The sequence below is a fragment of the Bidens hawaiensis genome, unplaced genomic scaffold (assembly GCF_021521415.1).
Source record: "Bidens hawaiensis isolate Kalapana, Puna unplaced genomic scaffold, B.hawaiensis_p1.1 tig00001433_1, whole genome shotgun sequence".
In the NCBI taxonomy this organism is placed as follows: domain Eukaryota; kingdom Viridiplantae; phylum Streptophyta; class Magnoliopsida; order Asterales; family Asteraceae; genus Bidens; species Bidens hawaiensis.
In genome coordinates, this window is record NW_027491080.1 from 28,718 (window position 1) to 52,188 (window position 23,471).

The window sequence follows — 23,471 nt, forward strand, 5'->3', positions numbered from 1 at the left end:
ATTTCATCTTAATACACTCACCATGTTATTTCATGACCCTCTCATGATGTTGTTATACATTTGATGTGTCGTCTTAGACTTTAGTCAACGCAACAACTCACAAATTGTTTCTTATTGATGACCGTCGTTTGAGTCATGCAAAAACCTAATTAACCTAAGCAGCTAGGGTAAGTCAGGTATCGTATCCACCAGGAGTATGTGGTCAGTGTGTAGTGAAAATGATTCCTAACATTATGAAGTAATTCAATTAAAGTGCTGATCACACTAGCAAACAGTTTGGTTTTATAATAGCTAAACAAATAACCAAAGATTCAATCAATCAACAAAGCAAATCACACCCGGGAATCCAAGTAAGCAATCAAACAGCAATCTCATGCAACTTAACAGATTAACTATCTTGTGTCAACTACAGACTGACTAACCAGTTAAACCTTAGGCATCCACGCTCGCTAACACACGGCACTGGTTATCAAACGGTCCCTGCCAGTGTGACTCAACTAAGGGCAAACGTATGCTTTATTGCAATTAACAGGTTAAACAATCCTATGAGCAATTATTATAGCAATCGACAAACTAATCGTTCTGATCGAAATAAACCTAAACCGAATGATTATACGAACATACTAAACATCAATACTCATAGATTAACATCAAAACAATTACAATTAGTTGTTCTAGTACATGAGAAATAAACTGAAAGATTACAAACTATACATCCCGGGTATGACTCGAAGAAACTAGCCGCGCATCGGCATCTCTCGGGCCTCGGTTATGATCTGGTAGGCCATGTAGGACACTTAGAGATGATTGGGGATGATCGAGACTTGCTCTTCTGCTCTGTAAATCGCCTGGAAGGTCAAGAATGCCGTCTAGGGTCGTCCAAATGTGATATAAAACAAAACCCTAACTTTCACGATTCTAGGGACCATCGCGTAGCGCGATGGCCTCCTCTCCTGGTCCATTGCGCTACGCGATGGACCAAAAGTCAATGCAATCATTTACAGGGCATTGCGTAGCGCAATACCCCACCTTCAACACCCATCGCGCTACGCGATGGGTCTCCTTTCTCAGCAACTTCACATGATTGCCTCGGTAAGCGTGCTGGACATCCCGAGTCTTCATTCCATACTCGTACAGGTCCAAATTAAACGCGTTAAGTACATGTGACCTGAAACACAACAAACACGTATGAAGTACCAAAGTTCCTAAACTAAACACGTAAAACAAGTACGTTAACACAATTAAATATGTACAAATAAACCGAACATCACTTATGCAAGATTCTTTTTGAACTATCAATTTAAAATTATCCTTTTTTTTTAACATAATTTTTTTTTTTAAAAAAATCTATAAAATAATTTTATTCGTCACGATAAATATTGTTGTATTTGATTATGAAACTGCATGTGTTATCCTACGATATTGAACACAAAATAATAATACAACCGAAACTACAATATAAAGTGTAAAACACTTTTTAATAAAAAATTCGATCAATGGTTAAACAGACGACGTTTAGACATCAAATCTCGAAGTGTTATTATTTTCAACACTTTCATCATTCGATTGAAATCATCTCAATGATATCATTTATGTTATGTATTGAGGTACTCCCTCAAATAGAACTCCATGCACACGTATCCTTATATCCTCATTCTATTTTTGAAACTATACTCTTGAACAAATATGTTCAAAACAACATCAAAGCTGTTACAATTACTATAACGAAACTTGAACAGTCAATTTTTGTTCACACAACACGAAGTTGTTTTCCACTATAGAGCATCCTTGAGCGCATTATCTTAAATAAACATATTCAACTTTTAGCAAGAGCAGCAAACCATTTTTGAATTATCTAAAATATACAAAACTTTGTTTAAAATCATTTTAAAACACTTTCTTACTTTTGCAATATAATGTATTAATAATAACAAGGGTTTATAAAAAACATAGTTAAGACCTAAAACATCAAACAATTTTATATGGTTTAGGTTTAAGACCCTTGTACTAAAATGGTTTCCAGCACATATGTTAAAAAAAACATGTTATAACGCACATTATAAAACTGAACGTTTACATATAACGTTTTCCAATGATAGAATCTATAAAAGAAACCATTTCTACTTGTTTATAACGCATACGTTAGAAATTAAATGTTCACATAAAACATTTCCTTTCAATATGGTTTATAAAATAAACAATTTCTAACAAACGTGTTAGAACTTAAACAATTATAATGCGTACGTTGTAGGAAAAAATATTTATACATGAAAAATGAAACTTGAGATAAAAACCTTTAAACCATTGGTTTTCCTTGTGTATAACCCAAAAGTCACTCAATTAACACCAAGTTAATGTGTGAATTATTAATAACTTAATGGGAGGAATATGAACCGACACTCGTGGAACATTTTATGCACTATTTCACCAAAATACACATGTAGTCACTAAACTATTTTCTAACATGCCCGTTAGAACATTAACGTTTACACAAAACGTTTTAAACACATATGTTTATATATATAATAAATCGCATCTTACACGCATGTTAGATACTTAAACATGTGAAAACGAGGTGTTTAGACAAGCTTCTTAAACATATTATTTTATAAAAATAATCATTTCTAACACGCATGTTAGATATAAAACCTCAATGGTTATCCAAAAACTGTTTCTAACGTTGTTGTTAGAATACTCACGATTACAAAAATCGTTTCTAAACCAAACGGTCGAATCAAACATTTCGTTTTGTAACACAATATTTTTTAAATATAAGATTGTACTCCAATCTTTTAAAATATCCAAAACGATTTTGTACTACACATGATATTGTTTCCCAAAATTATTTCTAAAGTTTCATGAAAAAAAAATTCAAAAACCTATTATATCAATTCTTTCGTAAACCCAAAATCCTTATAAATAAGGTTTAAAGATTGTCGCAACAATCTCACGAAATCTGTTTTAAGATTGTAGGACATGGGTCACAATATTATTTAAAAATAATAAAAATAAAATAAGTATAACGATACTCTCGCTATACAAGAGAAAAAACCGTAGTACAATACGTATACACAACCAAAAAGAAAATAAAATAAAAAACAATTTATATTAATATAAAGATTTATGTCAATGTCTTTGGTGAGAACTTCAATAGAAACTTCTTGGCTCGAGTCTTTCACTCGTTGAGTATATTCACATTCGTCTTAGTTTTTCCTTGATATGGCTAACTCCATTGACTGCAACAAAAGATGAATAAAACAATGTATATTGAGCGTGGTTGAGGCACATATTCAATACGCTTCCTTAAAATAGATTTCGAGTCTCTACTAAAGAGCCGTCTATCTCCCAGGGTACAACAACCGGAACAGTGTGTGTACTGCCGGAGATGGCACTCGCGCCCGTGATTGCATTAGGTAAAGCGGTGTTGTTGAATAGAAATAGGGAAGAATAAGATGGTGATGGGAAACGAGTAGAGAGTATTCCCCTCTATAGGTTCTCACATATGTGGTTTTCAAGTGTTCTTTCTTCTCTAAGAATTATATTTCTCAAATCTAAATGAGACACATAAGAACTCATGTATTTTAAGCCATGCATGGATGAAAAGTCTCTTATTAATTAGAGACTTAATGTTAGACATTAAACCTCTAATAAAGTAACATAAATACTCTAGTTAAGAGACATAATTCAATTCATCACTTAAAAAGTCACATATAATAAAACCACCAAATATCCATTCACCATATTTTCTAACAACATAAACCCACACCTTATTCAACTTCTTGGAAAAGACGCAATATGATAGATATTGCAATCACCCCTTCTGGTTCAACGATCAACATGACATATGCTTCACTCTAGAACAAAAAATCATAAGTCAACAGCTTTTTAAAACAAGCATTTGATGTGGCAAAATGGGTAGGTCAGGCAATGGGTCAAGCAGGTTGATAAAAGTGGTGAACACAGTTGAGATTTAAGTTAAAAAAGCCTCACACTTACAGATAATGAGTTGTTTAATAAATTGAATGTGAAAAAACGTTAATAGCGAGTAGTTTGAATCCTACGATAACGTAAATGAAAACATACTTACTAGAGGAAAGCAAAATCATGGATTGGGTGACACAAGAGTCTCAACGTATATCGTTTGAACAGATGTATCCATCCAACTCGATAAACAAAAATCCCAGCAGTGTGTTGCGAATTCCTTCGCATCCATTTTATTAAAGACTTCGTTTTCCTCCACTACGGCAAGCCAATTGTCAATACTCGCCGAGCATATATATTGCCTTGTCAACTTATTATGTTTCGCATCATAGAAAGCAACTACCTTCACCCACTGGCAATCACCATCCAACCTCCACATATCGCTCTGCTTCATATTTAATAATGTATAATACACACACAAGTGAATACATCGATTGAGAATGACTAAACTTCTACAATAATCTTGTGCAGCACTTGGAATCGGTGGACATTGTATTTTCCTAAATTTTTCCGTCTTCACATCAAAACATATAATCAAACTATGCCTTTTAATATATGTAGGCATGTCTGTTGCTATTGCCCTGAAATAAAGGCATTGGCCGTAGAAAGTAGCAGGAGACCGACATGCGGTAAAATCAGCCGAAACCTCAATCTCTGTCCACGAATCTGATCTGTTGGAATAGATATAAGCCCCCAAACCACCCCAATTAACCAAATAAAGAAGTTTGTAATCATTAGAAGAGTCCATATAGAAACCGACAGCATCATGAGTATTATCAAAGGGAAAAGCAATGTTGGGTTAGCCGACAACCTCTTGAAGGAACCCGTCAATGGATTCCAAAACACTAGCTTACCGGGTACATGCTTTGAGGCTAAACATGCCAATCCATCCAAGCTTGCTACAATAATAAGACCAACACCTGCAGGATCAGGGTTTTGGGATAGAACGAATGGTTGTTAAACCGTCGTTAAGGGGTTTACAATCAAGCGTACTGAAACTGCCTAGCCGATTGACGTCAGGCAGGAGAAGTTTATAGTCGGAGGTGCATCCTGGCAAACATAGGTGTCGATAGAAACGACTTCCATTGTTTGCACACGCTCATGCAACGACCAACGGTCTTAGCTGGAAGCCTGGGCAGTATGTTGGATTCTATTAAACAAAGTGGAAGCTTATCACCAGCCATCATCTTCTTGGCGATCCAGATTTGCAATTGAATATCACCAAGGAATTTTATTAATAGGATTATAAATTAATTAGGGAATCAAGGAAGCTAGAGGTTTATTAGGACTTATTATAAGTTCCAACTATAATGATTTCCTCCTAAAACCAAGAATTTTTATCGTTTAATTTTGTACAATTTAGTTAAGCTAATTCGGTAAGAATATGGAAACCAATATCAAGGATGTAAATAAGACAACTATTCAAGATGGAGAAGATCATGTCTGATTAATTGCATTTACTTTTCAATTCAATCTATTTATTTAATAACAAATTAATACTATTAATTTATAAAAAGATAATACTTAATGAAAACATAATATTATTCATTTATTAATTACTAGGTTAGATACCCGTGTACTACGTTTATAACTCCAAAACGTTTAAAATATTAATAACGAAAAGTCATGATAGATAAATTTGCTTATTAAACAAAAAGGTTCAAACAAATATTACAATTATTAGATAAATAAAATTCTTGTGACTAATACATTGATCATAAATCGGCAAATCAGTGATGTTTTCTAACGAAATGATATTTTCTAGGTATTCTACACATGCTTGATTTTTAGCACATTTTTAGCAAGTGTATGCCTATTAAGTAAATACTGATTCAAAGTTAGGAAAGTAAGTTTTAAACCCGGCTTGCTTGCGTCTTCATTCCCTAAAAGTTTAATCAAGTTGTGATTGATGAATATAAAAAAATAAAAATAATGTTGAAAATTTACCTCCCCATCCATTATAATGACCACATTTTGTTATTTATAACACTATAGAATTACCAAGTTGCTAGTGAATTAATTTGATAAAAAAAATGTCATTACGCTTTGCTATTTATAACATTATAGAATTAGCAAGCTGTTAATGAACTAATCATTTGCTTTGGAAACAGAATAATTATTTTGATTATTAATTAAATTTCCATAATTTGTATAATAAAACACGAAATTTGTTGTTGATATAAATAAGCTTGTAACTGAATTGAAGAGTTAGATGTAATTTAGGTTGACATCTAAGTTCACACAGAAATTAAGTGACATAGTTAACGTGCTAAATTAGATGGAGTCATTGTAAAAGCATAATTTAAATAATGAAACACATAAATTACCGTACGTTAAAACATGTTGTCTCAAAATCAAATCAACCATCTAAAGCGACTGATCATAGCTTTTATTAATCTTCATTGCAAAACAAACATAAAGTTAAAATTTCTCTCTTTGAATTTTGAAATTAATTATTTTATCTAACTTAACGTGAAAATTGCTACTTATAAAAGCTTAATGTTAATAACTAATACAACATAGTTATATAAAATTAAATAATATATTTATGTGTTTATTAATTTTTTAAATAAAAAAAATAACTATTAAAAAGAGAAAATAATTGATTAAAAAGAAAAAAAGTTATATATAAAACTATTAATAAAAAAGAGAAATGCATTTAATAAGAGAGAGAGGTGGGAAAATTTTGTAAGACACTATTTGTGTGATGCCATATGGCATTGAAAAACCTTTATTTATTAAATAGTATGGATTTTAAATCAAAAAAATAACTATTAAAAAGATAAAATAATTGATTAAAAAGAAAAAAAGTTATACATAAAACTATTAATAAAAAGGAGAAATGCATTTAATAAGAGAGAGTGGTGAGAAATTTGTAACACACTATTTGTGTGATGCCATGTGACATTAAAAAACCTTTATTTATTAAATAGTATAGATATAGATGTTTCATTCTAGCACTCTGTTCCCGAGTCCAATTTAGTGAAGGAAAGGAAAAGAAAGTGAGAAGTAGGAAAAAAAGGGTGTTTCTGAGTTTTTTTAAGGAGGGAAACAAAAAAAAGGAATTAATTTGGAAGGAAAATTGACCCTAATCTAAATCTTTCCAAATCGGAAAGAATTGGAGAGAAAGAAAAGTTGAACAAGATTAACCCAATTCAAATTACAAAGATATCCTCATCCTATTTATTTTAGGATAAGTAAATACTTATAAGGAACAAGGGTATAGTTGTAAAATTGTAAGTTTCCTTTCTTTTCTTTTCAACTCGGAAACACATGAAAACTTTATTTTATTTTCATTTCCTCTGAACTCGGAAACACAATAGTAACTTCTATGTTTTCTATTCCATCTCTTTCTTTTCTTTTATTAACTTCATTTCCTTTCCTTTCTTCAATCTATTAAACTCGGGAACAAGTGTAGGAGTGAGGATATGATAGAAAACATGTTTTGTGTAGGAATTGTGAGAATAAATCCTGGCCATACATAATCAAGATTAATGGTCAAGATCTAATTTACTAATTAGTTTAGAAACTATAACCTTTTAAATACAAGCAAGGGCAATATGGTCTTGTTATTACGTTTACTAAAAAGAAACCCCTTTTAATTTCCAAAAAAAAGCACATGATCATATTTCGGCAGTTACCAAAAATTAAAGGCAAATTAATTACAAAAATTATCATGGATTGGCAAAAATCAAAATAGCATGTAGTAAACAAAAATAGGTACGTATAATCAAATTTTCCTTAATTTTGTGATATATAGTGTTGAAAAGCACGATTTTATTATCAAATAACAAAATACTATATAATAGCACAATGTCATATTAATAGCAGCACATTGTGAATGTATAATAGCACAAGATCAAATATTTTTATAAAATGTGTTATAGATTGTGTATATATTGTTATTGAGCTCTTCTACATTTGCACGCTATTATTTAGTGGTAACTAACATTGATACTTAGTGTTATTAAGTTTTTTCTTTTACTTAATAAACAACACAGATGGGATTGTTTTAAAAATGTGCTAATACGAGGTTGTTCTTTCCATTCGAACCAACATTAACAAATCAATACGAAAGCTCTTATATGTAAAATAAACAAAAAAATTTTGTTATAAACACAATGCAATATCCTACCAACACGATAAATCTTGTTAACAATACGGAAGTGCTTATATGTAAAATAAACATAAATTTTCTAGTTACCAACACAATGAGATATGTTACAAATACCATAATTCTCGTTAAAAATACAAAATATTTAAATTAAACATAAATGTTCAGGTTACCAACACAACTGGATATGTTACCAACACCATAATTCTCGTAAACAATACGAAAATGCTTTTATGTAAAATAAAGATAAATGTTCTGGTTACCAACACAATGGAACATGTTGCCAACACCATAATTCTCGTTAACAATACGAAAGTGCTTATATGAAAATGCTTTTATACGTTAAGTTAACGAATTAATTTTGTGGGTTTTAACGCTCTAATTTTACAAATGGTATGTATACCGTAATGAACATAGCGGATACCGACCAAATTCACATCGACCCACAGTAGTAACGCTTGAGTTTCACCGACGCCCGTATTCGACGCTGGTGATTTGTCAGCTGCCCCGGCGCATTGTGCCGGGTAAAAAAAATTCTAATTCAAAATAAAAATAAAAACTATATTCAATAGTACATGGAAGAACAAAATTATGAATTAATATTTGTAAACTAACTTCGAAAATGCAGGTACAGAACACACAAGTCAATCAAAATTATGATTTGTTTGATGTTGGAAGATCAATTTTTAAAGAATATGGATTACATAAATTAAAAGTAATAAAAAAAATCGGAATGCATAAAATTAGGACTTGCCTAAATGAACACTTAAACAAAAATACCAAAATGCCCTTTTTATTTATTTATTAATTTTTTATGTATCAATACATTATTGTTCTTCTCATAAAATAAGTTATTTGTATTTGATCCTTCCTCTTCGCTCTAGAACCAAAAACCATAGTCAATGGCTTTTCAAAACAAGCATTAATTTAATTAGATGCGGCAAAATGGGTAAGTTCGATGACATGTCAAGTGGGTTGAGCCATTAACACTTTTTCACTTTTTTATTTTGAACAATTACGTATCAAACAATATCTTATTTGAACAAAAGTCAATTGTAGAGGTTGAATAACGTTTTCGTCAACTCTTAACCCATATTACCCATGATCTCTACAACATACCGGTGGTGTTTACTAGTTTCGACTATCCTTGGACTGTATTTTAATTCTATTAATAATATATATACATAATATCCGTAATTTTTAAGTTAATCCTAAGATTGATTATTTGAAGTAATTTCGAACTCCAATTCACAAGTCAATAAACTTGAGGTACCAATGTTGACAAATATGTCATAGTTGGTTATGTTTCTTAACTGTTATGTAACTATAATAGGTAATGTCTTGGCTAGCAAGTTAGGTTAGTCTATATAAACCGAGTGATGGTTAAACATCAAAGAATGTGTGAGATGCAACCGAGTTAGGGTTCATCTAGATGCAACCAAGTTAGGGTTCATCAAGAGTCAAACCGAGTTAGGGTTTGATAGAGTTGTAATCAGCTTTTGAGTTATATTTTCTGATTAATAAACAAGAGTTATTGTTTAGCTTGTGTTTGATTATCGATCTGAGACTTAACAAATAACCACCATCAACCAAATGTAGTAGTTTGTAATCATTGGAAGAGTCAATACAGAAACCAATAGCATCATAAGATTTAACAAAGGAAAAAGGATTGTCGGGGTCAGCCGGCAACTTCTTGTAGACACCCGTCAATGGATTCCAGAACGCTAGATTAGCAGGTCCATTTTTTGTGACTAAACATACCAATCCATCCAAGCTTGCTACAATAGACACAATAGTAGGATCAATGTTAGGGTTTGAACCATCACGCTTAAACAAGATAAGTTTATAGTCGTTGATGGTTAAGTGGTCATTAGGATATAAAATTCCTAATGAGATTGAACCAACTTAGGGAACGCGTTAGTTTGGGAATCTAAGGGGTCATTAGGATATAAAATTTCCAATTATAATTTACTTCCTCCTAAAATTCCAATTAAAAGTTTTTATTGTAATCTTTTGATTTTGTTAGTTATATTGTTTAATTAATAAGCTCATGAGCTTTAGTTTTGTCAAGTAATGTGGTTTGGGTTTCTAGAGTTTTGACTGTCTTTCTCCAGCTTTTGTTAGTCATATTGAAGGCAATGTGGTTTTTTTTTCTTTCTGTTTGGAATGTGAATACCTTTCCTATATATTCACATTCAAAACGCACAAAAAAACCACATTACGTTCAATTAGGAGCGTGAATATCTTTCCTATTTTAGTTTTTTAATTAAGAACCTTATTGATGGCAATATGAAATGACTAAGGCTGTTCGCTATGGAGGGGCAACATAGCCCCTCCACGTGATCCCCACATAGGAAATGGGGCTTCGAAGCCCCCTCTCCATAACTCCCGCTATGGTTTGTTGCCCCATTATATATATACATATAGATGTATGTGTGTGTATGTGTGTGAGTGTGTGAGAGAGAGAGAGAAGTTGGATGGCCCACCTCCATCCCCACATTGCCCTTCTCTGCGGTGTTCCTCCCCAAATCTCCCCTCAAGACGCCCACAGTGGATAGTCTAACGATCACCTAATTATCATAGTGTTTTGAAGGCTGGACCGACCGGTCAATCAAACTGGTCAGGACAAAAGTTGGGAAAGAAATGGTTGGTTTTAGAAGTTGGAGAATTACATTTCTCATCTTGTTTTAAAAGCTAATAATTACATATATACCCAATCTAAAACTTAAATTACATATATCCCGTTATCCCCTTTCTTTTATAAAATTATACAATATGACAAAAACGTTCCTTTTAAAATACAAGAAAATACTATTGGTGATTCTCCAATTCATTCAACGTTTGCTTATCCAACTACAACAAATGTGTCGCTGCTGTAGGTCGATCTATGCCTACAACTTCGTCGTAGCTATATGTCATCATAGACTAGATCTATTGTAGTGGCTAATCCTAATGCATAACTCTAACGAGCTTAATCCTACCGGGTTTAACCTACATTGCATTCCCTATCTATTAATTTCAAGTTAGGAGACAATCAGACAAGTTATGGAAAATAATGGTTGTTAATTAATAATTATGTGTGTTGGTAGTAGGCCTGTAAACGAACTGATCACCCGGTGAACTGTTCGTAATTGTTCGACGGGAAGTTCGTTTATGTTCGAACGAACACAAACAAAACATTTGTTTTTGCTTAGTTAAACGAACGAACATGAACAAATGCTTCGTTCGTTCATTTATGTTCCTGAAAGTTCATTTATTTATGTTCGTTTACATATTAATAACAAATAATAAAACATTATCTGGAAGAGGTATCTACTTAATGGTTTTATACCTGTTCATTTAAATGTGTTCTTATATGTTAGTTCATGCTTGTTTGTGTTCATTTACATTTGTTCATATATGTTCCTTTATCTCTGTTTATCTTTATTTAGTTATGTTCATGTATGTTCGTGAACTGTTCATTTAGATTTTAAACAAACAAACATGAGCATGTTCAATTTTTAAATAAACAAACATGAACACAAAATATGTGTTCGATTAAGTGTTCGTGTTTGTGTCCGTTTAAAGTTAATTGAAAGAACATGAACATGCCCTTGTTCGTGCTCGCTCGGTTCGTTTACAGGCCTAGTTGGTAGTTATGGTGTGTAGAATTAGAACTAAGAGGATGTGTGAGTCTCCCTGTTTAAAATAACTAATTGATAAGCTTGCATCCATGTGATATATGACTCCGGACCTCTTATATATACCCCTCAACCTTATTCCTTAATCCTTGCTACTTATTGCATACAGAAATCGAATTAAAGCTAATTAGATTAGCGACCAACAAAGAATTATACACTATAATAAAATGATGCTTTTGTCATTTGTCACTCCCACATCAATCCTCACTATTTAAAACCAACTATGTTCCTAAAATCATTCGTTACCATTATTTTTCAATTGATATATATTAAAGACTAATTTGAAGAACGAAAGTAACTAAATAAATTGTCTTTTACTTTGTATGATAAGTTTATTGATTTTTGTATTTCATTTGATTATTAAATATTACTTTTTTCATCAATTATCCGTGTAGTACACGCGTCTTAAGCTGGTTGCCTGGTTAGTTATAAAGCTGAACTGTATCCATCAATGCACATGTCTAAGACTGATACTTTTTTAAACAGTTTTAACCAATTCATGATATATAATTAGGTTGTACATGATAAATTCTTGATTTATATTTGTGTTTGATTTTGATTGTTTTTTTTATGGTCATGACAGTGGGCGCAACAGATAGGTGGTGGTTGAATTCTGGTAGTAACTGATTACTTGACCGCCCGTCATTCACCTATTGTGACCGCTTCTTACTTAGCAGGTTTAAACGAGTTGAGTTGTGATTCGTGAAATTGAGGCAAACCAAATGAACCCAAAAACAAAACAAATATTACCCAAACCCTCCCATTTCTAGCAAGACCGATTGTGATTGCCAAACATGATTAATAATATGTTATACTTCCTTTGACATTTTTTCCTACCTGATCCATTTCATCTGCGTGCTAGTATTTTGGTGTTTGATTATACTTTGATCAAAACATGTCTTCCTCATCTTCAACAGAAATCCCATTTGGCATGAGTATGAGTGACTATATGGAGTTCTTAGAGATCCCACTTCTAGATCTAGAATTAGCCACCAGCAACTTTGCAGATAAAAATCTCCTTTCTATAGGTTCCTCTTTTAAGGTTTACAAAGGAAAACTCTTCCAATCAGGGGGCTTTGTAAATATCGTGGCACGCAGATATCCACATGAAGATATATTTTACAACGAGCTTGGTATATATAATATGCTTAGGCATAAAAATATTGCCCCTATTTATAAAATAGTCTCCACTCGAGATGCTAAATTTATTATAGAGAAGCATGCGGCTAATGGAAGTCTAGAAAAACATCTAAATAGTCCAACCCTTACTTGGAGGCTAAGATTGCATATATGTGTCAGTATTTCGCATGCCTTGAAATACCTTCATCATCATCATCATCATCATCATCATCATCGTACTCAGTATATCCCACCAATAGCAAAGCTATGGTAGGGTCTGAGGAGGGTAAGATGTAGACAGCCTTACCTCTACCCCATGGGGATAGAGAGGCTGCTTCCGGTGAGACCCCCGGCTCGATAGTAGTTTTGCATCAAGCCTTGGACATATTACATAAGACACATAGCACTCAATCATCGGGACGCCGGCTGATTGGTGCATGTACCCTTGTCTTTCGGCTATCAACGCCACCACATGATGCCTGATTAACCTTCCATCACTTTTAACGTTATTTTCACAAAATTAGTAAAATAACGTCAAAATTAGTGCAATTTTACTTTTGCCCACCCGAGGGTTCACACATATATACATTATATGCGCGCACCGCAAGCAGGGCACATGCCTTGAAATACCTTCATTATGATATAGAAGACTACCATATTTCTCATATCCCTAATTTCTATATCATACATGGTAACATCAAAAGCTCTAAAATTTTACTGGATCACAAGTGGGAACCCAAGTTACATGATTTTAGATATGCTCTTGCATCCAAAATGAATACTCTTCACCTCACTGCTAAGTATTGTGGTTCATCACATTATATAGATCCAGAATACGAAAACACAGCTGGTTTGACTCATAAGTCAGACATCTTTTCTTTTGGTGTCGTGTTGTTTGAAGTCTTGTTTGGGAGAGAAGCATCCTTCCAAACCAATGATAATTTTCATTTGGTTCCATTGGCGAGATCACATTATGAAGAGGGAACACTAGATGATTTGATCGATCCGGATCTAAGAAAACAAATGAACTTACAATCATTAAACATGTTCGCCGAAACAGCATATTATTGCATTAAAGAGCAACGATCACAACGTCAAAACATGAAGCAAGTTCTCTTAAAACTTGAGGAAGCATTGAAACTTCAACACAAACATGTAATCCTCTGACTCTGCTTTTCTACCTTTCATCTATTAATTGATAAATAGATTATAGCCTATACATTTGCTAATTGAATTTCTAATTATTGTGATAATCATTCTTATTATAGGATGATCCGGGAGCTGAAGGTTCCTTGTTATCCCAGCACTTGAAGGTAGTAGTATTATTAAAGTTGTGTGTATCAATTAAGTGACAAAAAAACAAGCTTTTTTTACAAACTGTAATAATTACATGACAAAATAGTTTGTTTTTGTAGGATAAAAGTTTGGATAACTTGAGATTTCGATTGAGAGATATAGAGTTGGCAACCAATAATTTTTCTGAGTCATGCTGTATTGGGTCGGGCGCCTACGGGAAGGTGTATAGAGCAAAACTCAATATTGATGAAATAAATTTGTCAGAGATCGAAGGTCAAAATGAAGACAAATTGCCAAGGAAACATAGCACGGTGGCTGTTAAACGCATCTATAGTAGAAACGACACGCAAGGAGAACAAGGTTTCTTGGCAGAAATTGAAATGCTTAGCAATGTTAAGCACCCAAATATAGTTTCTCTTATAGGATTTTGTGACGAGGGAGAGGAGATGATTCTCGTTTACGAGTTTGTTTCTAATGGAAGTCTTGCTGATTATTTGGAAAAGACTGGTCAAAAGGCCAATCTTACTTGGGCTCAACGTATACAAATATGTATTGATATTGCTCATGGATTAAAGTATCTCCACACAAGTACAAAGGACAGACAAAGCATTATACATCGAGATATAAAGAGTGATAACATTTTATTGGACGAAAACTGGGTGGCAAAGATAGCCGACTTTGGGCTTTCCAAGTTACACCCTACAAATCAGCAAGGTAGCACCCTCATTACCAATAATATTGCTGGGACAGATGTATACTTGGATCCAGAATATCTTAGTACCGGTAGGTTGAAAACTAAATCGGACGTTTACTCTTTCGGGGTAGTTCTGTTTGAAATCATGTGTGGAAAATTGGCATGTGATAAAACTTACGGTCAGCACAGGCTTCCATCAATTGCACGACAACGCTTCAACGAGGGAACTTTGAATGATTTGATCGATCCAAAAATAAAGGAAATTGATGAAAACACTCTAATGCTAATCGGGGGAGGGGTCGATCAAGATTCTTTCGAGACATTTACAAAAGTCGCATATCACTGTTTGGCGAAAACTCAACTTGAGCGCCCAACAATGGGAGTCGTCATCAAAGAACTTGAGAAAGCGTTAAGCTTTCAAGTAAGTATCTCTTTTATAAATCTAACTTCCTTTCTATCTTTACTCTTGATCTTTGGTAGTGAGTAAATGAGCTCCCGTGAGCTACTCGAGATTGGTTTGATAAAAGCTCATATACCGAGCTTGACTAGCTTACAAGCCTACACGAGCATTTAGTTTCGGCGCACCAGGCGATGATGGGAGACTCGGCGAGTAGATGGTGTTCAATAGTTGGATCCTTGAACTGAACGGGCTTTATCTAACCGCACTGTCGTGCCTTCGGGCGAATGTTCACGGGCGTTAGCCTTAGGTGTGGGTTTTCCCCAGATCGGAATGCGAGTGTATCCCGATGTGGTGAATTTAGCCAGTAGCCCATTTGGAGGATTCGTTGGCGGTTCAAAAATAAAAAGAAAGAATACACACGAGCCAAGATAAAGCTTTAGATATTGAGCTCAATAAAACGAGCTCGAGCTCTTTCAAGTTAAACTAGTCATACTCAAATTTAGTGAGCTTGGGCTTAGCAAACTCTCCTACACATGTATAACTAGCTAGCGAGTTGTTTGCTAATCGTTTAACGTATTGTTTATGGTTACATTAGTCGTCAAAACATAGGGTATAAATGGAACATTTTATATGTTTTTATTGATACCAAAATTTATATTTTATACAGTAAGTTTGAAAACAAGAATGCGTAAGAGCATTCTCATCTAATCCACAATAATATGTGAGCATAGTTTTTATAATTTGAGGAGTAGTTTAGGGTGTTGTGAGTAGAGGAAAGAAAAATGCAGCGCTTTTCTGTATATTTGAAAATAAACTGTTCACCCACTATGATTTTTTATCAATTTTTTAAAGTGTTTGTGAGTCAATGAAAGAGAAAAGGTAATGACAAAGGTATAAGAAAAATTATTTACTTGAAAAGGAGAGAGAAAGTGTAATGATTTTTAGTGTAATTTTAGGTTTGAAGATAGGGGAAGAGATATGAATGCTCTAAAGTAAATGGTTTAGCCCGATAAGCAACTCGGGTTAATATGGGCCGGAAGAAAACAATAGAAAATATCAAGTTACAACTCTTGTATTTTATTTTTTTTACATGTTTAAACACATCTAAGCAGTTAATTACACATATGCAAATAAAATTTAATAATCAAATTGATAGTCTATCTTTAAACTCATCATCAATAAGTTGTGTTTATTAGTTTTGATTTCTGTTTCTAGAAACCAATAACTGAAGAAATAAAACTGGTTAAAAAAATTATTGATTGAAAGAATATTTTCCATATCAAATTCCTTTATTGACCAACTAAACATAATTTTGGATGATTGCAATTGTATAATTTTGTATACAATTGTATACAAAATTGTATAATTTTGGATAATTTTAGACTTCAATGATTGCAATTGTATGGGAGGAGGGAGATTTTGGAAGCTTTATAAAGGAGAAGTTGAACATGCTAATGAGCGTACCACCATTGTTGCAAAGCGATGGGATATGAAGTCTAGTCAAAGAATTATTCAGTTTTCTACAGAGCTTTATATTCTTTCCCGGTATAAACATGAGAACATCATTGGTCTTGTAGGCTATTGCAATGAAGGGAAAGAAAACATCATCATTTATGAATATGCCTCTAATGGTATACTCAATAAACATTTGGGTGATCCTAGTCTTACATGGATGAAGCGCCTCAAGATATGCATCGATATTGCCAAAGGTTTAAAATTTCTTCATGATAACAATATAGAACATGGAGACATTAAAAGTTGTAACATTCTACTTGATGGTGATTGGAATGCTAAAATATTTAGTTTTGCGATGCCACGTCGCGAAGGTACGTACGAAAAGGCTGAACATGTCTATAATGATGATTGCAACTCATTGGCATACCTTGATCCAGAAAACAAATATTGGGGAACAAAAGAGTCAGGTATTTACTCATTAGGTGTGATTTTAGTTGAGATGTTGTGCGGAAGATCGGCGTGGGTTGAGGGGTGTGAGGATCACTCTCAGTTGTTAGGCCATTTAGCTGTTAGACACTACTATGAAAACCGGAACCTTGATGAGATGATATTCAAGAGTATAAAGGAACAAATTCGGTGAAAATTTGATAACAATTTTGAAGATATTGCAATTGAATGCTTGGACCATGATAAAAACCGTCGGCCAAATGCAGCTACGGTAGTAATGAAACTTGAAAAGATATTGCGCTTCCATGTAAGTTTTCATGCTTATATTTGATTAATTAGCTCTTGCTTTGAGCCCTTTCTGAATGTAAAACTAGGTCGTTTAAAAATTACATGTACAAACCCTGGTCATAACAATACTACTAGTTACTTTTATTTCTAAAAATAGATCTCTTAGTTTATTATAGTAAATAAGTGGAATGCAGATTATTATAAGAGTCAAAGTGCTTATTCATATATACTTTTACATTTTTTATATTTAATTGGTGATTGATGGCGCTTGGATACTAATTTAACAGATTTTTAGATAAAAATTTTATTATTTAGCTCATATAGCTAGTTAATTAAGTGTCATGATCATTTACAGGAACTTTCTGTCCCACTTGAACCTATAAAGTTGGGCACACAAAACTTCAGCAATTGCATAGGAAAAGGAAGATTTTGGAAACTTTATAAAGGAAAGATTGAACATGCTAATGGGCATGATCACCTCTTTATTGCAAAGCGATGGGATAAAAATTCTGATCAAGCACATATTCTGTTTTTGACGGAGGTTGTTAATCTTTTCGAGAATAATAGCATTAACATCATTGGTATTGAAGGCTATTGTGATTAAGAGAATGAAAAGATCATTGTTTATGAGCATGCCTCTAATGGAAGTCTCGATAAACATTTGGGTGATCCTAGTCTAACGTGGATGAAACATCTCAAGATTGCCATCGGTGTTACAAGGGGAGTGATTCGTCTTCATGGTGGAAATGTGAAAGGGGGAGACATTAGAAGTGGTAGCATTCTACTTGATGGTAATTGGAATGCTAAAATTTCAAACATTGATGGATATGTTGACCTAGAAAAACAAAATCCAGATCACTACAACATACATTTGGATGTATACTCATTGGGTGTGATTTTAGTTGAGATGTTGTACGGGAGATTGGCGTGGGCAGAGGGATGCAAGGATTACTCTCAGTCGTTAGCCTATTTAGTGGATGCACACTACTATGTACACAAAAACTTTGATGACATGATATTTGATGGTATCAAGGATCAAACTGATCCTCAATCATTGGCTATATACCAAGCCACTGCTATTGAATGTTTACAGGGAAATTTGACTAACTACCCAAGCCGATACAAGGTTATAAGAGTACTTAAGCAGGCCTTGATGATCCAAGTAAGTTTGCGTAATAGACTATTGTAAGGATACTTAAATATGAATTAGAGAATATATATGTACACATATATATGTGTGTATGTATAGTTAAAGATCTAATACAATAATCTCTTATCGTACATTACGTACGCGACTTTCTACACCATCAATTTCAAAAACACGCGGTGGCAATATTGTAATTTCTTTCAATTCGTTTCTATCCAATTAACCGTTACGACCTTCAATTATTGTCACTGACTCCATTGCAGACACTTCAATTGATTTGAAAAATGAAATTGATTTCAACTGATAAAAGTCTAAGCACGTTTAAGATTTGTTCATGTGATGAAAACGATGATCAAATTGATGGTCGATTGATGATTATTTGATGATTACGAGATTATATGAAGTGTTTTCAATGTCCAATTTCATGTTATAGAAAGCTTAATTTCAGATCTGATCTTGTGAACGTTTAAAGGTTTGTGCTGAATGTTTAAAGTTTTTGTTCTGAATTTCTTACATTTTTGTTCTGAACTTCTTAGATATTTGTTTTGAACGTTTTAAGTTTTGTTCTGAACTTAGTTTTTTCATCTGAATTTCTTAGATTTTGTTCTGAGCGTTTTAAGTTTCTTCTGAACTTTTTAGTTTTTTGTTCTGAATTTCTTAGATTTTTCTTCTAAATGTTTTAAGATTTGTACTGAACTGCCTAGGTTTTTGTTATAAATTTCTTTTTGTTCTGAACGTTTTAAGTTTGCAATTCCTTTTGGTCATTTTAACTGAGTGTCTTACAATTTTGTCCTGAGCTTTTAAACCTAATCGGAGCTCAAATGAGTGTATTATTATGCAATTTCATAATCGATTGATAATTCTAAAACATCCTACACATCAATTCGATTGATTAAATCATCAATTTTTGATCAATTTGAAGACTCTTGATGTTCAACGACGTTCTATTTTGATTTTGGTTTTTGACTTTTGAGATTTCATACTTTTAAGTTCTGATTAGGGTTTAGAAATTGGATGAGATAGAGTGGGGAGTTCAGAATTTAGATCAGAATCGATTTGTAATTGATGAATTTGATCACAAACTTGTTTTTGGTTATTTACAAAACCGCCACCGCGTGTTTTGTAATCTAACGTTCTAGAAGGTCGTGTACGTAATGTAGATAAGTCGTTATTGTACAATAACCTACCCCTATATATATATATATAATAAGTTGCATAATAGAGATGTCAATGAAATCCGAACTCTATGGGAATACCTGAAACATTTGGGACGTCCCATTAAGGTATGAGACAAGTTTGCAATTACTTTTCACCGATTTGGGACGGGTATGGAATTTGTTATATATCTGATATAACATAGCCCCATTTACCTGAGTAACCCGATAAAATTCCAAACCCGACCCATTGGCATGCCTACTGCATTAGATAAAGTTGCATTAGACCTAATGCAACCTTTTTATTGAATAGTATATATTTTTTTTCAAATGCAACCCTTTTAAAATGTAACTTTTTGGAAAAGAGTTGCATTAATGCAACTTCCTCTAATTCACTTTTTTTGTAAAGACAATGTTGCAAAAATGTTGCATTAGGTTATTTTTTTGTAGAAACAAAAAATAATTAAATGAAAGAATTTAAAATGCTATGTCAAATACTGGAAAAAACAAAGGTTCCTAACATTTAATGGTTATATGATAAATTTTCTTCAAACGTGAATATAACATATCTTGGGACATGCATGCAATTTCGTTTCTTTAGAAACCTTTTTTTTCAATTCAAAGTTAAAAAAATGGCTCACGATATCAAACTGAAAAGAAAATGCAGACCAATATAATATCTTAATTGTTTAATTGATAAATAGGAGGATTTTGAAGCCTGGGAGCCCAAACTGCCTATAAACTACAAAGAAATTATCCCAGAGTACTTTGGGAGAAATAAAGAGGAACTCTACTACCAGCTCCATGAAGGAATCCTCTTTCAAGATGGCATTAACTTGAGGAATCCTTTAAATGCAAATAATATCCTAAAAAAAAAATATTATAGTCACCAAATTTAGTGTTCATCAGTTTATAGCATTTCTCAGCAAATAGTACAGGCATATACATATGATTACTTTTGAGTTTGATTCATTTTGCTTTGTATGTAGTTCTTTTCAATTGGCGATAATGGGGAAGGGAATGAAATTATATCAGCAAGAAAGTTTTCATACAAAAACCCTTCGTTACATAAGTTTCGGCCCGTTAAGGGGTCAAGGTACGTAACTAATTGTATCACTTTCTCCATGAGTTTTGTAAGAAAATATATCATTCACTTAACTTATGACTAACATGTGCAGGTTTTCGAAAGTATCGAAGATATTTGATAGTTCCAATTTGAATGTTCATATTAAGATAAGAACTCTGTTTTTGCGCCCAAGTGCGAATTACAAGGTTTATCTCATCTTTAGATTCTCCAGTTCAAGAAAATCTCATGCTAAACCCATGTATGTAAACCTAAAGTACAAAATGGGGAACGAAAGCTTGTGCGCATATTTCACAACATGGAGAGAAGACGGATGGATGATGATTGAGTTGTTTGAATTCTTGTGTCACAAGAAAGACACTGATTTTGAGGTTTTACTAGAAAGCTTTTCAAGATCCTATTGTGGAAGGCGTTCTGTCTACATTGAAGGCATTCGATTTCAAGAAATTCGAAATGCAAGTTTGAATATATTCTTTGTGTTACGATTTTAGATAACCTAATTACAAGTTTATAATATGGTCTTACATAATCTATGCAGGTGAAACATGAAGATACCAACAACCTAAAGAAAGTCCAGCAAGTCACCGAATCAGAATCGAAGACGACTGAGGTACAAAAACTATGATGATAGCGAATATGTCCCTTTATTTTAAGAATAATCTCTATTGTATAACTAACACATTCATTCTTATTTTGAACATAAACTCTTAACCCTTGATCAAACATTTACTGTTCTCTCAAAGTAACATGAAGGTAAATAAACCTCACATTACTTGGTTCAGGTTAAGTCAAATTAATCCAAACAAAGAGAGTTAATTGTATGTACGAGTTATTAGATGTTATTAGTTTATGATTCATGGACATGCTTTCTATATAGAAGCCCCTTCTAGAGGGCTCGAGCAGACGAAGAATCTAGAACGATATAGGTGATTGGTTGGGAAGCTTAACTACTGGATAGTTAATTGGGGCTAGATATTTAATGTATTGCGGGTGTTCTGAGTCGGTGCATGTGAAAATGGAATGTCAACTTGTTTGTAGCTAATAGATTTTGTTTACCAAACCTCTACAAAAACCACAAATAGATTTTGTTTGAAGCTAATTAGGCATGATTAACATATATGCTTCAACTGGACGAGGAGTGTTAATTATATATAGCAGTTGTTAGATTTGATTACTTTATCGGCCATGGGCCGAACATAGGTTAACTAAGATTTCCTTCGTACTTGTATATACAGGGGTTCCCCTTTGTTCAAATTATTTAGACATTTCTTTGTTTTAGTTATTCAGATATTTTTCCATTGTGTTACAGATAAAGGAAGATGAGATGCTTCGTGCAAGAGAGGTTGTGCACAACTCTTCTAAATTGGCAATCGAATCCAGGTTTGCTTTTTGAACCAACTTCCTGACTTATACAAGTTTATTAAAAAACTGAGAGTCAGTGAGTAAACTATTGATCATACATACGCAGATTCAAGTGGACCATTGAGTTTCTACGAGAACAAGTATTTCACATCAAGTGCAAGATTAAAAGTGAAATGTTGTCGTCAAATAAGGAAAACGTGTGCTACCTTGTATTCAAGCTTTCAGATAAGCATTGCGGGTTGCATGGTCCGGTAGTAGTGCGTGATCAATTCCATTGGAGAACAAAAGAAACCAAAGTTTTTTATTTTAGACCCCAAAAACCATGGAATTTACATAATACTGATTGGGTTCCAAAGGAGAGGACAGATGGATGGATGGAGGTTATTGTATGGAAATACAACTTAAATTATGTGTTCAAAAATGATCATATTTTTGTTAACTTGAAACTTGTAACTTACCAAGGAACTATGACTGGACTTATTTTACGCAACATTGAGTTTCATTAAATCTAACTTCATATAAGACCATCTCACCTATATTTTCTTTCTTCTTAAGCATTATTTTTTAGTTTTCATATTTCCAACCATGTTCTGGTGCACATATAGTGTTTTCCTGCTATTGTTTCAAATGCAATTAGCTTCTCCATGTTTTACTTGACAATCCCAAATTATACAACCCTTTAGCTATCCCAAAATTGGATAACTAATAACCTATCATGTGATTGTATGATTACAAATTACAATTCAAGTGTTCACTGGAACCAACTAAAGTTCATCTTCAATAGAACATTCAGATTTTCTTTTTACCCCACTCTACTCTTAAAATCACCGCACATGCATTTAGTTAAGGTGTACACCACTTTACTACTATAATATCCCATGGGGTTCTCTTTATAATAAGAACAAAAACATTTACTCATCATAAACGGTCATTTTCCAAGGTTGATTAAACTTTTCGTTTCTAATATTGTGAATGTATTTTTTTGGGGTTAATATACTTGAACCTATTTTAATTAATTTATGCTGTGTTATGTTCATTTTATAATGAAACTAGTATGACAACGGAATTATATATTTGAAAAGAAAACTTGTTAAATGGCAAATATGACGAAGCCACTGAACTAATAAAAATATATATACATATATATAATCCACGAAAAAACTTTTGAGAAAGTACCTTGTGATATATGAAGTGAACCGTATTCTACAATAGTAAACTTAAAAGACAAGTTTGTTTCTTCAACATGATAA

At 33.1% G+C, this 23,471-nt stretch overlaps 2 protein-coding genes across 2 annotated transcripts; both read left to right on the forward strand.

Moving 5' to 3' along the window:
- The first annotated feature begins 17,612 nt into the window (after positions 1–17,612).
- LOC143575981 (putative F-box protein PP2-B12) lies at positions 17,613–21,350 on the forward strand. Its single transcript, XM_077060208.1, has 4 exons — positions 17,613–18,636; positions 20,480–20,629; positions 20,765–20,871; positions 20,954–21,350. The coding sequence occupies exons 1-4, from the start codon at positions 18,160–18,162 to the stop codon at positions 21,348–21,350; spliced, it is 1,131 nt and encodes a 376-aa protein (XP_076916323.1). The 5' UTR covers positions 17,613–18,159.
- LOC143575992 (uncharacterized) lies at positions 21,004–22,727 on the forward strand. Its single transcript, XM_077060213.1, has 3 exons — positions 21,004–21,469; positions 22,169–22,239; positions 22,328–22,727. The coding sequence occupies exons 1-3, from the start codon at positions 21,392–21,394 to the stop codon at positions 22,725–22,727; spliced, it is 549 nt and encodes a 182-aa protein (XP_076916328.1). The 5' UTR covers positions 21,004–21,391.
- The last annotated feature ends 744 nt before the right edge of the window (positions 22,728–23,471 follow it).

Excerpts from the sequence above, each read along its gene's own strand:
- LOC143575981 (XM_077060208.1), top strand. The coding sequence starts at position 18,160 with ATGAAACATCTCAAGATTGCCATCGGTGTTACAAGGGGAGTGATTCGT. Across the intron at positions 18,637-20,479 it reads AGCAGGCCTTGATGATCCAA|GAGGATTTTGAAGCCTGGGA; the intron begins GTAAGTTTGCGT and ends ATTGATAAATAG. Across the intron at positions 20,630-20,764 it reads ACTTGAGGAATCCTTTAAAT|TTCTTTTCAATTGGCGATAA; the intron begins GCAAATAATATC and ends CTTTGTATGTAG.
- LOC143575992 (XM_077060213.1), top strand. The coding sequence starts at position 21,392 with ATGCAGGTGAAACATGAAGATACCAACAACCTAAAGAAAGTCCAGCAA. Across the intron at positions 21,470-22,168 it reads CAGAATCGAAGACGACTGAG|ATAAAGGAAGATGAGATGCT; the intron begins GTACAAAAACTA and ends ATTGTGTTACAG. Across the intron at positions 22,240-22,327 it reads AAATTGGCAATCGAATCCAG|ATTCAAGTGGACCATTGAGT; the intron begins GTTTGCTTTTTG and ends ATACATACGCAG.